The following is a 13,479-nucleotide window of genomic DNA, read 5'->3' on the forward strand; positions in this document are numbered from 1 at the left end:
ACCTGTCTTACAGGGAGAATCTTTGACAATCATGAAAACGGGCTGGAATAGCAGTATATCTATTTCTGAGTAAATGTTTATCACTGCGAATTCCATTACCTACCCAGCACAACAATCCTCCTAACTTCCATTTGTGTGCACACTGCCACATGTTTTTGTACATAAGTACCTAAATTAGGTAAGGATACCACACGGGCAAATCCATGAAATCTGCCTTCCTGGATTCCAGTTCAGAGTGTCTACAAAAAGGTCTGGTCTTGCTCTCAAGGCGAGTCAGAGCATGAATAAGTAAATGGACGATTAGTCAGCACCTGTGCCAGGCCAGCTACCTTCCTAGTCAGGCCTAGGGTCGTGGGAAAGACAATGTGGGGCCATGACTGCATTTGTGGGGTTTGAGTACATACTACTCCGTACTCCGTATTGTCATCTATAATAGTGTATTGTAGAGGACAGTGTAAGTGACTGTATATGGTACCATGATATACACGTAGGTATTTTGCAAAGACTATAGTTAGGTAACTGCTAATGCACTGCAATATCCATCCCATGATTCTGCACACCCTATGTACAGTATATATGTAATCAATCATGAGACTTCCTGACCTTCTCCCCCTGCTTATCAGCAAGAATAAAGTCGTGTTCCAGAATCCAGAATCCTTCGCGGTCTTCTCCGTCCACCTTCCGGACAAACGGCTTGGTGCCGTGCGCTTTGGCCAGCTCGAGGTCTTCGCACCAGATGATGTCCTTGGACAGGCTGGTCTTAGCGCCAAAGACGGGGTCCAGCGTTAGGCGCGGACTCTCTTTGTTGTACAGGGCGGTGTTCAATTTTTCGTAGGAGGGGTGGGTGATGAGGAAGTGCTGTAGATCAGGTATTATTGCGTTAGTGTTGGGATGTCGTGTAATTGTCTATAATATTTCTGTTTGAAAAAAGGAGCGAGAGAGAGAGAGGGATTACTCACCACATGCGCAGGCCTATAGGCTTGTCGGTTCAACAAGTCCAAAACCACGCCTACCGGTCCGTCAAATGGCACCGGATAGTCAACAGGCTTCACACCATTGATATAGAACCGGCCCTGGTCATCGGTGTAAAACTTGCCGCGACAGTCCGGCCCCTGGATGTCGTCATCCTGCATGTCGTATTTCCCATTCCCATTGGTCTCCCAGATATCCAGCAGGGCCTTTGAAACCGGGTCTCCGCGAATGTCCCGGACCGTGCCTCGGATGAGCATGGTCTCGCCCGCGCCCGTCGACGAGATGCTTCCTCCGTGCTCGAAGAATTGGGCCTCGTTGTGGAATGGTCCCAGCACGGAAGACTCGGTGGTCCCGGGTGCCTGGCGTGAGTTGATCGTGTCGACGAGAGCGGAAATTCCGAGGATGTCGGATAGGAGGATCATCTCCTGGCGGTCTGGGGTGCAGGCTTTGCCGACCTACAGCGAATCAAATCAAGTCAATAATCCAGTTAAACATACTGGTGGTAAACCTAAATAGACAAAATAACAAACTGGAAACCATCTCTGAGGTTTGATGCTCACATCAGTCAAAAACTGCCACGCTGCCTCCCACTCGTCCCGCTGCAAGTCGACCTCGCGGATAAAGTCATGCGCATGCTGGATCAGTTTCGAGAAGATGAACTTGACGCGTTCGTTGGAGATGTTGGAGCTGATGTTGATCACATGCGCGGTCAAGTTCTCCGCCGTCAGATCTTCCAGCTTGGGCGACGAAGATGAGATCGTGCCATTCTGCTTCTTCTGAACCTCGTCGCCGTTTGCTTGACAAGAGGCCATGGCGATATGTGTTTATTTACCCAGAAAAGGGGTCAATGGTAAATGCGGTAGAAGCGCGTTGCTCGAGTTGAAGTCCTGTTGTCGAAGCCAAGCAACTGACAAGACCTGCGCTTCAGCAGTTGCGAAGTATCCCTCCGCTGAATGAACGCTTCTTCTTGTTATAAACCTGCAAAGTTCTGAAATTGCAACCTGCCAGCTTCTTCTTCTCTGGCCTCTTGCCGAACATACGGGGTACAGCAGGCTAAATGGGAGTTCCCCTCCCCGTGACTGAATAATAACCACATCGTCAATGGATGAATATTTAAGACTCCAGCTGGTCGCAACCAGTTAGCATCGAGGTAATCAGGGGATCTCCACCGGGATCAGCATCGCTCGGATGCCGAAACGTGGGGTTCTGGGGTTGAGGACAGCCAGCCCCACTACCTACTTACATCCTCCGTACTGTACAGACAGAAGATCGATGTGGTGGTCAATTTGCCAGTTGAGTCAAGCTGCCGAATTGTATATACCAATTCTGGTTGCGTCGTCGTCGTGCGAAATAACTAGTCAGGATCCCATACGAAGGATTGGAATTTCCTGAATACCTAGTATAAACCGGGAGTAGGGGTGCTCCTTGGCCATGTCATCTCGTTCGATGCGTCAGGAACCTAGTGGGACAGTTGCAGTGAGATGTCCAGCCAAATCAAGCGAACGTTGTGAAGGACAAGATCACTAGTTGAGTAAAATTTATGGAGTGTCTGTAGGACAGCCATCAACCCCAATTTACGTTCTTGGAGTCACCTGACACCTCTGATATACACTACTGAAATGTGTACCACCAAGACCTCTCAGCTAATACACGAATTATGGTCGTATCGATTATCATAGATGTCCATTAATCGAGCCGTCTATATTACATACATGTCTTAAAACCTGACACAGTTCATGCCATCATTTCTTATCTGAACAATGAGCCCAGATAAAGGCTGATGTGTCAGGGGTCATGACAAAGTGAGTGCATCAAAAATAGAAAAAAGACAAGGTCGAATCAAGTGGAGAGATGAGATGGGAGACCGGTCAAGGGTATAGCAAACAAAGTTTATGCGGCAACGAAGTTCTTGACATCTATTGAAAAAGGTTAGTAGGCATCCCACAAGCCAATTGCACCGTGCAACTTACTCTCGAGCCAGCGGACATATTCCTTCTGCTCCTTGACCTGGATGTAGTCGGGGATCACATTGGCGAGCTCCGAGTTGATGCCTCTCTCCTCCAAATAGCTCTCGAGGTAGTTCTGCAGGTCCTCATCCAGGTTCTCAAAGGGAGGACCAGCGTACAAGCTCTGCCGAGACCAGTCCTTCTCGGCCGTCTCGGCATGGGCCAGATCAGGCTTGGCAAAGTACGAGACCTCCTCGACTTCAAAGACACCATCCTGAGCAACGGTCTGGATCAGCAGAGCGCCACTGCCAGGCTTCTCGATGGTCACATTGACGCGCGCAGGGAAGCTGGGCTCTCCCAGCTCGTCATCAAACTCGCGGTCGGCGGAGGCACCGACATTGCCCTGGCCCGCTCGTGCCTGGTCCGCGGCATGGGAGTGATCGGCGTAATCAGCTTCATCGGCCAGTGCATCGTCAAACTCCGGCTGCTCGGTGATGTTCTGGAGATCGGCGACGGTGAAAGTAACACGGATGCTATGGAGAGTTGATAGAGGTTAACTGCAACGACCCATACCTTTATCAGTGTGATAAAAACTTACTCTTCGTTACCAAATTTCCGGGAGAACACAACTTCTTGCTCGCCGGGAACATCCTTCACCTGAAGCAACAGTCAGTATCAATGATATTGAGTTGTATGATACAGCACCACCACATACCTGCCAAGGGCCATTCTCGAGCAGGAGTTTGATGTTCTCGACCGAGGCTTCCAATCCGTCCAGTCCCGAGGCCTTCTCGTGGCGCAGTTCGTCTTCAAGCTTGGCAATGAGTTCGACATCACCTATCCGCGGATAACTGTCAGTACATGCAATTCAAGATTTTCGTCCAGAAATTGGGCTCCTTTCGGTACTGTCGTTGCTAAAACACACCTTCACCAGCCGGCTCCCGCAAGATCCGTGCCGTGGAAAAAGCCGGATAAGCCTGTTTTGCAATGCATTTTTGCGTGGAAGCCAGCAGGCTGGGTCGCTGGATAGTGGCCGACAGGGGACGAGCAGCAGGCCGAGCAGCGATGGACAAAGAGCGGGAGAATGTGCGAGGCGCAGAGCGCGTGAATGCTCGGAGAGACAGCATCTTGAATAACAGATATGGCTGAGGAGACGTAGAGACAAGCTGCTGGATGGAATGAGGAAACAAAAGAGGTGGAAGGTTGAAGCTTTGGAATGGTAGAGGCGAGTGATGATGTTAGCTGTTCCAGAAAAGTTTGGGCGATGCCAAGAAACGAGTCCTTAGCGGCACCCTCTCATCCACCAATCAGCATGAAGGAGCTACAGAGTGATGCAAGCAAGCTCTTCGTTCGCAGGTTAAAATAAAATCAACGTTGATTTAGGCCAGGCAGAATGCAAGAAATGTTATCTACAGTCGCATCATGCAGCGTAACCTCATGACTAAAAAAAAAACGTAACGACAGCAACTATCCTGCAGCAAATCGGTTCATGACAACCCCTTGGGCGGAAAACTAGAAGTGCGCTTATCCCCGTCCTGCGACAGTCGAATGAACTTGATTGTGCTCAAACTCGACCAGTCTCCATTCCAGGCCGTCAGCCGTATCCGTACATCGTCATCGGTGAGATCGGGCATCCAGAACCCGGCCTTGAACTCCTTTTCCTCCTCCGCTATCCGTTGTGCAAGTAAATCCTCCCGTTTGCTGGGCGGCCGACCTTTCCGTCGTTCTTGCCGGAGCTGTTCGAGCTCCGAGTCACTGCGATGGATGTATCTGCCCGGGTGATTGTGATTAGTGCAAATGCCGTTGGCTGAGGTAAATGCTGCACTCACCTCTTTACTAACTCTGCCATGTCAGCATCGGAGATAGAGACGGAAGCTTCCTTCAAGCATTCCTGGAAGAACGCGACCCGGTCCACTGCGAGAAGACAGGTCAGCCGATCACTCCACATGTGCTTGACACGAGTTTCGCCCAGTACTTACAGAAAACTTGTCGCGCCTTTGACGTTTCTGATGCGACGCGGGCTAACCGATCCTCGCGTGCGCTTGCTCGTCGTAGCCGCTTCGCATCGCGGCTGTCCTCATGCAGGGCGTTGAGCTTGCCTCGTTTCTTGGAGATTTGCTTCTGTACCTTGTACAAGTTCTTCGTCATTGTATTGGTTAATGTTTGTCCTCAGTTTGCAATTTCCAGAATCAATAGCCAATAAGCATGATTAAAACCGTGCTCAAAAAGCCTTTCAATGTTCAACAGTACGTATGTCAGTTACCTTGATCTAATTTTTTTTTCTTTGAACCAGCAGAATCGCAAGGCGGTGAGGAAGGAAATGGTGGAGGAAGTGGGGAGCCAATCATGTCGATCGGCGGATGGGTCTCCACCCGTCGAGGCTCGCGTCCGGCGCGTCGTGGAGTTGACGCCTTTGGCATTCCCCAAATAAATGCGGCTGTAATTCTTGTTCACAGGCTTCTTTTCCTTTTTGTTTTTCTTGGTATCCATTTCATACTGTCTTTTGGTACTGGGATTATTCATTATTGTACTTCCCCAGAGTTTTGACGCTGCTGTGTTGTGTAGATATCCGCGTTTTCCATGTAAACAAAAAAGCAAGGGCGACCTGACTGCCTGAGGATGGGTATCAAAGGTACGCTACACTTGACTACTTGCAAGGCGGCATTAACAGAGACTGCAGGACTTCATGGTCTTCTCAAGTCGATCCAGAAACCATGCCATGTCAAAAAATTCAGTGGCCAGACCATTGGAGTCGACGCTTACGGATGGCTTCACCGAGGTACCGTTGCCTGTGCCATGGACTTGGCCTTGGACAGGCCCACGGTAAAGTGTGTCCACTCCGCTGACTCCAAATCATGCAAAGTCACTAAGCTGGTACAGGCATATTGAATTCGTCCTAAACCGTGTCCGCATGCTCATCTTTTTTGGGGTCACCCCATATTTGGTATTCGATGGCGACAACCTTCCTAGCAAGGCTGGGACGGAGTCGGAACGCCTGAAGAAACGGGAAGAAAGCAAGAAGCTGGCTCTGGAGCTATATAACAAAGGCCGGACGGCCGAAGCTTATCAGGAGTTTCAGAAGGCTGTGGATGTCACGCCGCACATGGCACGGCAGCTGATCGAGGAATTGAAAAAGATGAACGTCCAGTACCTGGTGGCGCCATACGAAGCCGATGCTCAACTGGCGTATTTAGAGCGGCAGGGTATAATTAACGGCATCATATCGGAAGACTCGGACCTGTTGGTCTTCGGCGCGAAACGCCTCCTGTCTAAATTGGACCAGCATGGTGACTGCATTGAGATCAACCGCGCAGACTTCGCTTCCTGTCGAGATATCAGCTTGATTGGATGGACAGATGCGGATTTCCGGCACATGTGCATCCTCAGCGGATGTGATTATCTGCCCAGCATCCCCAAGATGGGACTGAAGACCGCCTATCGCAGTATTCGGAAATACAAGAACGTAGAGAAGGTCCTGAGGGTCCTCCAATTCGAAGGACACTACCAAGTGCCCGCGGATTACTTGGACAAATTCAAGCAGGCAGAGCTTACCTTTCTCTACCAGCGGGTGTTCTGTCCTAAGGCGGGGAAGCTCGTGACCCTCACCCCTCTGGACGGTAGTGTTAATGTGGAAGAGATGCCCTTCATCGGACAAGACGTCGATCCGGAGATTGCACTCGGTGTCGCTTGTGGAGATCTTGATCCAATGACAAAGGAGCCGATCAATTTGAAGCCGTCGCTGGCGACAAAGGCCACTTCTGGAATAACACGGAGACAGACGCTGGCTTCGTCTGCAGAGCTGAAATCAAATAAGCCCATCAGCGCGTTCTTCACGCCCAAACGCGTGCCCCTTGCTGAGCTCGATCCGAATAGCCTTACGCCATCACCAAGCCAACAACGCCTTCTTGAACGCAATGCCAATAACTCGTGGGAAGCCAGTCCGGCACCGACAGGACCCAGCCTCACCCGATCAGCGTCGTCCATCCCCCAGACTCGCCCCGCTGCAAGTCCAACGGTCAGAACTACGAAAAGGGAATCCTTCCTTGCCCGTGCAGCCAGAGTCGCAACGGTTCCAGCAGTTAAACGGCAGAGACTGTGCTCTGATGCGGACGAAGAGACTCCCCCGGGCTCATCCACGGAATCTCGGAGCCGCTTCTTTGCAGGCGGCAGCGCAGAACCCAGTCCGAGCGGGCAGAAGTTGGCAAGAATTAAGAAATCACGCAGGTCTGATTTCGGCGTATATTCCGATGAAGTTGCGGAAGAAATTATGTGTCAGCTGTCTGATATCCAGGCACCTATTGAGTCTAGCGAGGTCGTCCGCAAATCAGACGAGGGTGTAACGGCATTAGTGCCGACGCCTGACGGCCCATCTTCCACAGAGGCACTTGTGTCAAAAGCATCAGACGCCCAGGACACCAGTACTGATGTTGACAGCGGTTCGACGGTCTCTCCGCCGGAAGATGCATCCCCAGCGACGTCAATTACGTCCGTGAGTGCGGATGCAGACCCAGAACTATTTAGCCAGGTGCAAGAGGCACACGTAAAGAAACAGAATGCGTCGCTGCTCTCTAAATACGCCTTCACGGGCTCCGGAGGTGCTGCCAGCCCGGAGACGACCGAGGCCAGTGAGAGAAAAGCAAAACCAGACACCATTGCAACCTCAACCCCCTCGGCCAGTCCTGCGGGTTCCGTATCCAAGGGGAAACCAGCAATCCGTCGCAGGCTCACGCCGTTGCAAAGACTGGGCCAGACCGCGCTGACCAAGTCGAGATCGATGGAGGGTCTTGGGGCACGGAAAATGTTGGCTGGCACGCGAGATTCCGGATATGAATCGGATTTCGCAGGACACAGCTCTCGAGAAGCCACACCGGCTGCAAAGAACAACCATCAAGGAAGTGAAGACCTGCTTATCCCCTGCAGCGATGACGAAGAGGGAGAGTCAATCAGTCGTCCGGCTTTGAATCTTCAACGCTTCGCATTCACACCGAAGTAGCATATTTTTCGTCGCGACAGCCTTCTGGGAAGGTTCGAATATGAGTTAGCGTTGCATTGTTGCATTGCCATCGGTTTTTCTTTCTTACATGTCTTGGGTCAGTCATGTATTGTTTGGAGCTTCATTGGAACGAGAAACAGGTCACGACATTACACATTGGTTTACTTGGACGTATATAGATAATAATGAATAACGGTATTGTTGGTTTTCATATTGATATTTTTTTCTATTATTGTGTTTGTTGTCTCCCACGTGGGAGAGTTGTTGTTCCTGGCGATGAAAGGCAGGCTGGCCCTTCTCCACAGCTACGTCACATGTTGGCGCGCTAAAAGGGACCCGATCCCGCCGTGCCGCATTACACCCGTGATATTCGATCCGCTAACCCAGACTGGTTAGGCTGGCTGGGGTTCTGCCGGGCGGTGAGGGGCGGATTCCCGGCCAACGGCGACGGTAAACAAAGATCGTTGGCCCAGCCACCGATACAGCGAGATACCAGCCACCGTGACCCTCACTGTCGATACGCTGAATGATATCTTCATGCCCAAACTCCTCACAGCGGTAATAATTGCAAACCGCCTGTCGCGTCTCTTAGTGGGTGACGTGGTCCAGAAGGATTTGTTGCAGCTACGATCCTCCCTTCTCCCTCTTCTGTCCTACTCTAGTCCTCCTCTCCTCTCAACTTCCCAACCCTCCCTCACATGAGCCACTACCACTGGGAGGAATATTGTTTATCTGACTCCGTTGAATAGGTTTGGAGTACACACGGACGGTCCAACCTCCTATCAATCGAGAGACAGTTTCGAGGGTTCAAGGAACGCCTTATATACCTCGAAGCTCCTCCCGTGTACATTCCAGCCACAACAAACCACGGAACCACATTCCACACGACCGCTGTCAACCCTACCACGACCACGGTTCCATCGCATTCCCATTACCGCTTCTCCAGTTCCGTTTCGAGTTGTGGCGCACGGCTCGTGCTGAGCGAAAAGATTCAAGGAAAGCCTCCTTCTCGGAGGCCCGAGAAGCGAGGTCAGAGAGTTGCCACGGGAGGAGAATTGGAGCCGCACCATCCACTGGGTGGTGCGTGAAGACTGCCGGGGATGGCGTTACAATTTTCGACAGGATGGACGAGTAGGTGATTCCATTCATAGTTTCCTGGGACGGTGCTGACATTCCGGTTTCAGGGTTCCTAACTATGGTGGGCTACCACCATATATTGATGATATTCATCGCCCTTGCCATTATCCTGCTTTGTAAGTGGTTCCATCCTGAACCAACTTGGAATGTAACTGACCAGCTGCAAAGCCCTCCTACTAGCCGGGTGTTCGTCTTCTTCTCCGCAAATTCCGGATATCTTCCTCATCTCTCTCTACTATACGAGGTATACGCCCACCTTCAATCCTGCCCAGGTGGATCCCGGCGTGGAGGTCGCCATAGCCAACATTGTGGGTGGAGCCGAGCTTGAAGTTCGAGTGGGGTACTTTGGGATTTGTGTTCAGCCTGATGGAGGCTCGTTCATTTGCAACGATAACGCCACGGCGCTGGCCGAGATTGTGAACGTGGATCAGGATCCGCTGAATCTGATCTGGGTGGCATCGACGTTTAAGGACGCAGTCGTCTTCCCATACTTGATGTAAGTCGTAGCTACTTGTTCACTGTCGATGACAAGCTAATCGTGTCTAGAATTGTCGCCATTATCCTCGCCTTCTTTTGCTTTGTCTTGCTCGCCACCTTCCCCGGCTGGCACGAGGAGATCGATGCTAGCGGATCCGAACGGGAAGTGAAACCATTCCCATCGCGGCCGGTGTCCCAGGTAGCTTTGGCGCTGATCTTCGTGGCCTCCGTTTTTGTCCTCGTCTCGGTGTTGTGGCAGCACACCGCCTCGGTGGCAGCGAGTACGATCGCGCAAGACATGGGGAACGGGAGCGTCAAGAGCGGAGTAGGCTCGTCAGCAATGATTCTGGGCTGGTTTGGGTTTGGTCTGCTGGTGGTCGTGACGATCGGCCTGCTCGTGATGATTTTGAGCATCAGCCTCCTCAACCAATTAACTGACGAAGAATAATGAATGAGTGACGAGGACGAGTGATATGATTTCGACGACAAACGACGTTCATGGGATGATGATGATGATGTAATATGGGTCTACGGCGATACCTATGATTGGGAGAATTTCGCTCGAATAGGGTTGTTTTATATGGGAGGACTTATATGAAATGAAATGGAATGAACATGGACATGATGAGCGACGGACATAAAAAAAATAAGTAAGGAACAAGAACTCTTTTCTCCTTTTCTGCACAAATTCTTGGTCTTTGGTCTTTGGTCTTTGGTCTTCGTTCTTCGGGTGGAAGCCATTTATTTATGAATGAGGGAACGAGTTGAATGACGATTGTCGATTGTCGACTGATAAGTCATGTTTTTCTTTTTACTGTGTACTGTATGTACTGTATGTACTGTATTACTCTGGTGGCCTCTCACTTTGTTGGTTGAAGATGAGATGATTTCATACCGTTATTATTATACCCGCGTATGCTATCCAATGCAATGCAATGCAATGCAATGAATCAATGTTGGTGATCTTCTTCTTTCTTCTTATTCTTTTTTTTCTTTTCTTTTTCTTCCTTTTTTTTTTCGCTGCCCAGTTGAATCCAGCTCGAATAAATAACTTGGTAGATAGATACGTAGGTAGGTAGATAGCCCATGTGCGTATATGCAAAGCAGATTTCCGTGACTCCTCTGAACTTTCTTTTTTTTTCCCCTTGTTTTCAGTTAGGAAGCTGTTATTTTTACTCAGATCAGATCAGATTTATGGTGGTAAGAGTTTTTTAGGTACCTAATTATAATTAATGTTATGGGTAGGAGAGTTGAGTTGAATTGAGTTGAGTTGAGTTCAATTGACTTGGGTCGATCAGTTGAACTTACTATCTATTTACGCAATATTTATTCCATTCAGAGGATGTCATGGAATGGAATTGAAGACTTTCTTTATTTATCCATGCTGCTTGTCGTGAATACAGACCTGAACGGCTCCTCAAATTCCATGACGTTGCCTTACTTTGGGCAGTAGCGATGCTCACTTTCTTTACCTGATTAATATACATCGAGTTTAGTTTGATGAGTTTATTTGGACTTCCTAATCCGGCAATATTACACGATTTCTTTATATGATTTTCTCGCAGCCGCTCTCTTTATGATGGAAAAAAAAAGAAATATTTGTTACATTCCTGATCTCTTCTGTCATCTTGATTTCCTTCCTAAAAATAATAGCTGTATCGATAGGTCTCTAGGAAGGCTATAAGAAGCCGCTTTTTTTTTCTCGAGAGTTTTAGGGAGAAACATGACGCTCAGTTAGTTGATTACTGAAGTTCGATATAATACTAGGTAGGTAGTGAGATGGAGATGGATGGCAGCCTGCTAATTCAGGCAGAATACTACTATTGGATATTGTAGCAATTTTTTTTTTTAAAAAAAGGTCCAGTCTCACATATTACAACCCTTACTCTTGGCCTATAAAGTATGAATCCAAGAAAGACTTCTACTAAAGCAAAGACTCTTCTTGAATAATATATTGTTTATGGGTGAGTATCTTAGGGTTAATGGGCATATGACAGACAAATGGCCAATATCGTTCTTGCCGATAGGAATTGGTAAATGTTGGGTTCTATAATGGTTTTTAACTGTCATAGAGAGTTCGAAACGAAATTAGTTTTCATCAAGACGCAGTAAGTATACGTAATTTATATACTACGTGACGATAGTAAATATGTTGATGTTAGTGCCTGAGGCATCAATAGGGAATTAGGGCAAGCAAGCGGCATCTCGTCCGCTGTGAATATCAATTAATCAGAGAGGAACCAACGACAGAGACTTGGGAACGCCATCCAGTTTTACTTATTATCAATAGATTAGTACACAGTTTCTTACCTAGTATCTTATCTATGGATGTATTATTCGTGACTAATCCCCACCAGAGTTCCTCGCTTGGTGTGTGCATCCCCCACGGGACGACTGAAAGTATACCATGGAGAAGCCGACTCTGGTATTTAATTTAAGATGGGCAATCATATCATCTTTCCCCCGCATACATCTACTTGCTGTAAACTACAATCTCATACCAGCCTCGCCATTCACTTGACGTTTCTTTCTTTGTCTTCTTCTGTCAACATACCCCTCCCCCACATCGCAGCCATGCATACCACATCCGTCTCTCCAATCTTCCTCTCTCCGTCAAAAAAAAAAGACCACCGACAAAGCCAGCCATCGTGCTAATCCGCGAGGCCGCCAGAAACAAAGCCAACCTTGGAACGTGGTCGTCTTTTCCCAGAGAGCTTCGTTTATCCCCGCATGTATTCCCCATCTGGAGTGCGTGCCCAACGCCAACCGACCAACCGACCGAAAACAATGATCTCTTCATTCAAGCGGATGATGGCGCAGGAGTCCATCTACGGTGGGCGGACGGCGAGGATATACATAGATCCGCGCCATCCTGCGGCTGCACGAGTAACTAAGACGGTCGTCAGCGTGGAGATATCCGATGGCCCTCGTTCTTCGAAAATTTGACGTGGAGTCCTGGAGACGGACATGGCCTTTGAGTGGCTCAGACGGCCGTGGCAAGATTGGAGCCCTGCAGGATCTGCGGCGAGAATAGGAACCCGCTCACTGGCCCGGTACGCGCTCATGGTGCAGGGGGAGCAGAGCAAAGGACACATGTCGAGAGTCAGGCGTGGGAATAATTACGATAATGTCACTGCAAACCGCGCGAGAGCGGCTGCCAACTACTTCGACGCGAAATGCTTTGGTGTCCTCTGCTCCGGCTTCCTTGATAAGGGAGCTATTGAAGAGATAGCGTCTGGCTTGCCCTCGCCGGAATCGGAATCAGTTACAGACGCTTTGAACTGCTCATCCCGTTACGCAACGATGTTTCTGGATGCCACTGGAGCGCTCCTGCCTACGTTCACTGTCTGTCTGCCCTCAGACCGGAGCCCAGCAGCCCAGGGAGTGTCTGCAGACCCAGGAGGGGTGCTGTACGCGGATATGGATCTGGACAATTGCTTTCAGGGCAAACAGTACCACAATGTGGTGGGCAGCTATCAGAGACTGGACGTGTTCCAGCTGAAGGTAAAACACTCTCGTAGAGAGCTAGCTGTGTGTACAGATGAGGGTTCTGGTGGATGCGCTGATGGCACATTCAAGCCGGCATAACCACACCAAATTCATGAAATCTGCCTGTTTAGTCCCAATTAATAAGAGATGGGTATATAACTTGGCAAAAGGGATTGATTACCTCCATTATGAGTAAGGAATTATTTATATATGAGGCTTATAAGCAAAGGATATATATAGCCAGAACTATAGAAAGAACTACCTAGGGAGCCTGCCTGGAAAGTAGATAATAAAGACTAGATACCTAATATAAAAAAAAAAGAAGAGGTATGGTGAAGAGAATATGGTAAGGAATATGTGTAGGGAGCCCGCCTGGGACGAACTTTCCGAGCCCGACATTGAGCAGTCACGATTTTCTTTTCTTTCTTTTCTTTATTGACATTCCTTACTATTCTTATTCCCAAT

The 13,479-nt window shown here is 49.2% G+C and overlaps 6 protein-coding genes across 6 annotated transcripts; 3 read left to right on the forward strand and 3 right to left on the reverse strand.

Moving 5' to 3' along the window:
* Positions 1-582: 582 nt before the first annotated feature.
* VTN77DRAFT_2041 (uncharacterized protein) lies at positions 583-1,784 on the reverse strand (the record flags this gene model as incomplete). The annotated part of the gene is made up of 3 exons (XM_069417839.1): positions 583-858; positions 960-1,427; positions 1,533-1,784. The coding sequence occupies 3 exons, from the start codon at positions 1,782-1,784 to the stop codon at positions 583-585; spliced, it is 996 nt and encodes a 331-aa protein (XP_069279521.1).
* Positions 1,785-2,862: 1,078 nt separating this feature from the next.
* On the reverse strand, positions 2,863-4,045 carry VTN77DRAFT_2042 (uncharacterized protein; the record flags this gene model as incomplete). The annotated part of the gene is made up of 5 exons (XM_069417840.1): positions 2,863-2,888; positions 2,943-3,451; positions 3,517-3,575; positions 3,634-3,755; positions 3,844-4,045. 5 exons carry the CDS (start codon positions 4,043-4,045, stop codon positions 2,863-2,865), a joined length of 918 nt encoding a protein of 305 aa, XP_069279522.1.
* A 360-nt stretch (positions 4,046-4,405) lies between these two features.
* Positions 4,406-5,066, reverse strand: VTN77DRAFT_2043 (uncharacterized protein; the record flags this gene model as incomplete). The annotated part of the gene is made up of 3 exons (XM_069417841.1): positions 4,406-4,688; positions 4,748-4,832; positions 4,898-5,066. 3 exons carry the CDS (start codon positions 5,064-5,066, stop codon positions 4,406-4,408), a joined length of 537 nt encoding a protein of 178 aa, XP_069279523.1.
* A 471-nt stretch (positions 5,067-5,537) lies between these two features.
* On the forward strand, positions 5,538-7,911 carry VTN77DRAFT_2044 (uncharacterized protein; the record flags this gene model as incomplete). Its single annotated transcript, XM_069417842.1, has 3 exons — positions 5,538-5,550; positions 5,599-5,746; positions 5,799-7,911. The coding sequence occupies 3 exons, from the start codon at positions 5,538-5,540 to the stop codon at positions 7,909-7,911; spliced, it is 2,274 nt and encodes a 757-aa protein (XP_069279524.1).
* A 1,100-nt stretch (positions 7,912-9,011) lies between these two features.
* Positions 9,012-9,973, forward strand: VTN77DRAFT_2045 (uncharacterized protein; the record flags this gene model as incomplete). The annotated part of the gene is made up of 4 exons (XM_069417843.1): positions 9,012-9,042; positions 9,096-9,164; positions 9,217-9,544; positions 9,595-9,973. 4 exons carry the CDS (start codon positions 9,012-9,014, stop codon positions 9,971-9,973), a joined length of 807 nt encoding a protein of 268 aa, XP_069279525.1.
* A 2,519-nt stretch (positions 9,974-12,492) lies between these two features.
* VTN77DRAFT_2046 (uncharacterized protein) lies at positions 12,493-13,113 on the forward strand (the record flags this gene model as incomplete). The annotated part of the gene is made up of 2 exons (XM_069417844.1): positions 12,493-13,029; positions 13,105-13,113. 2 exons carry the CDS (start codon positions 12,493-12,495, stop codon positions 13,111-13,113), a joined length of 546 nt encoding a protein of 181 aa, XP_069279526.1.
* Positions 13,114-13,479: the final 366 nt, after the last annotated feature.

Source organism: Rasamsonia byssochlamydoides, assembly GCF_041956645.1.
Source record: "Rasamsonia byssochlamydoides strain NRRL 3658 unplaced genomic scaffold VTN77scaffold_16, whole genome shotgun sequence".
NCBI lineage: Eukaryota > Fungi > Ascomycota > Eurotiomycetes > Eurotiales > Trichocomaceae > Rasamsonia > Rasamsonia byssochlamydoides.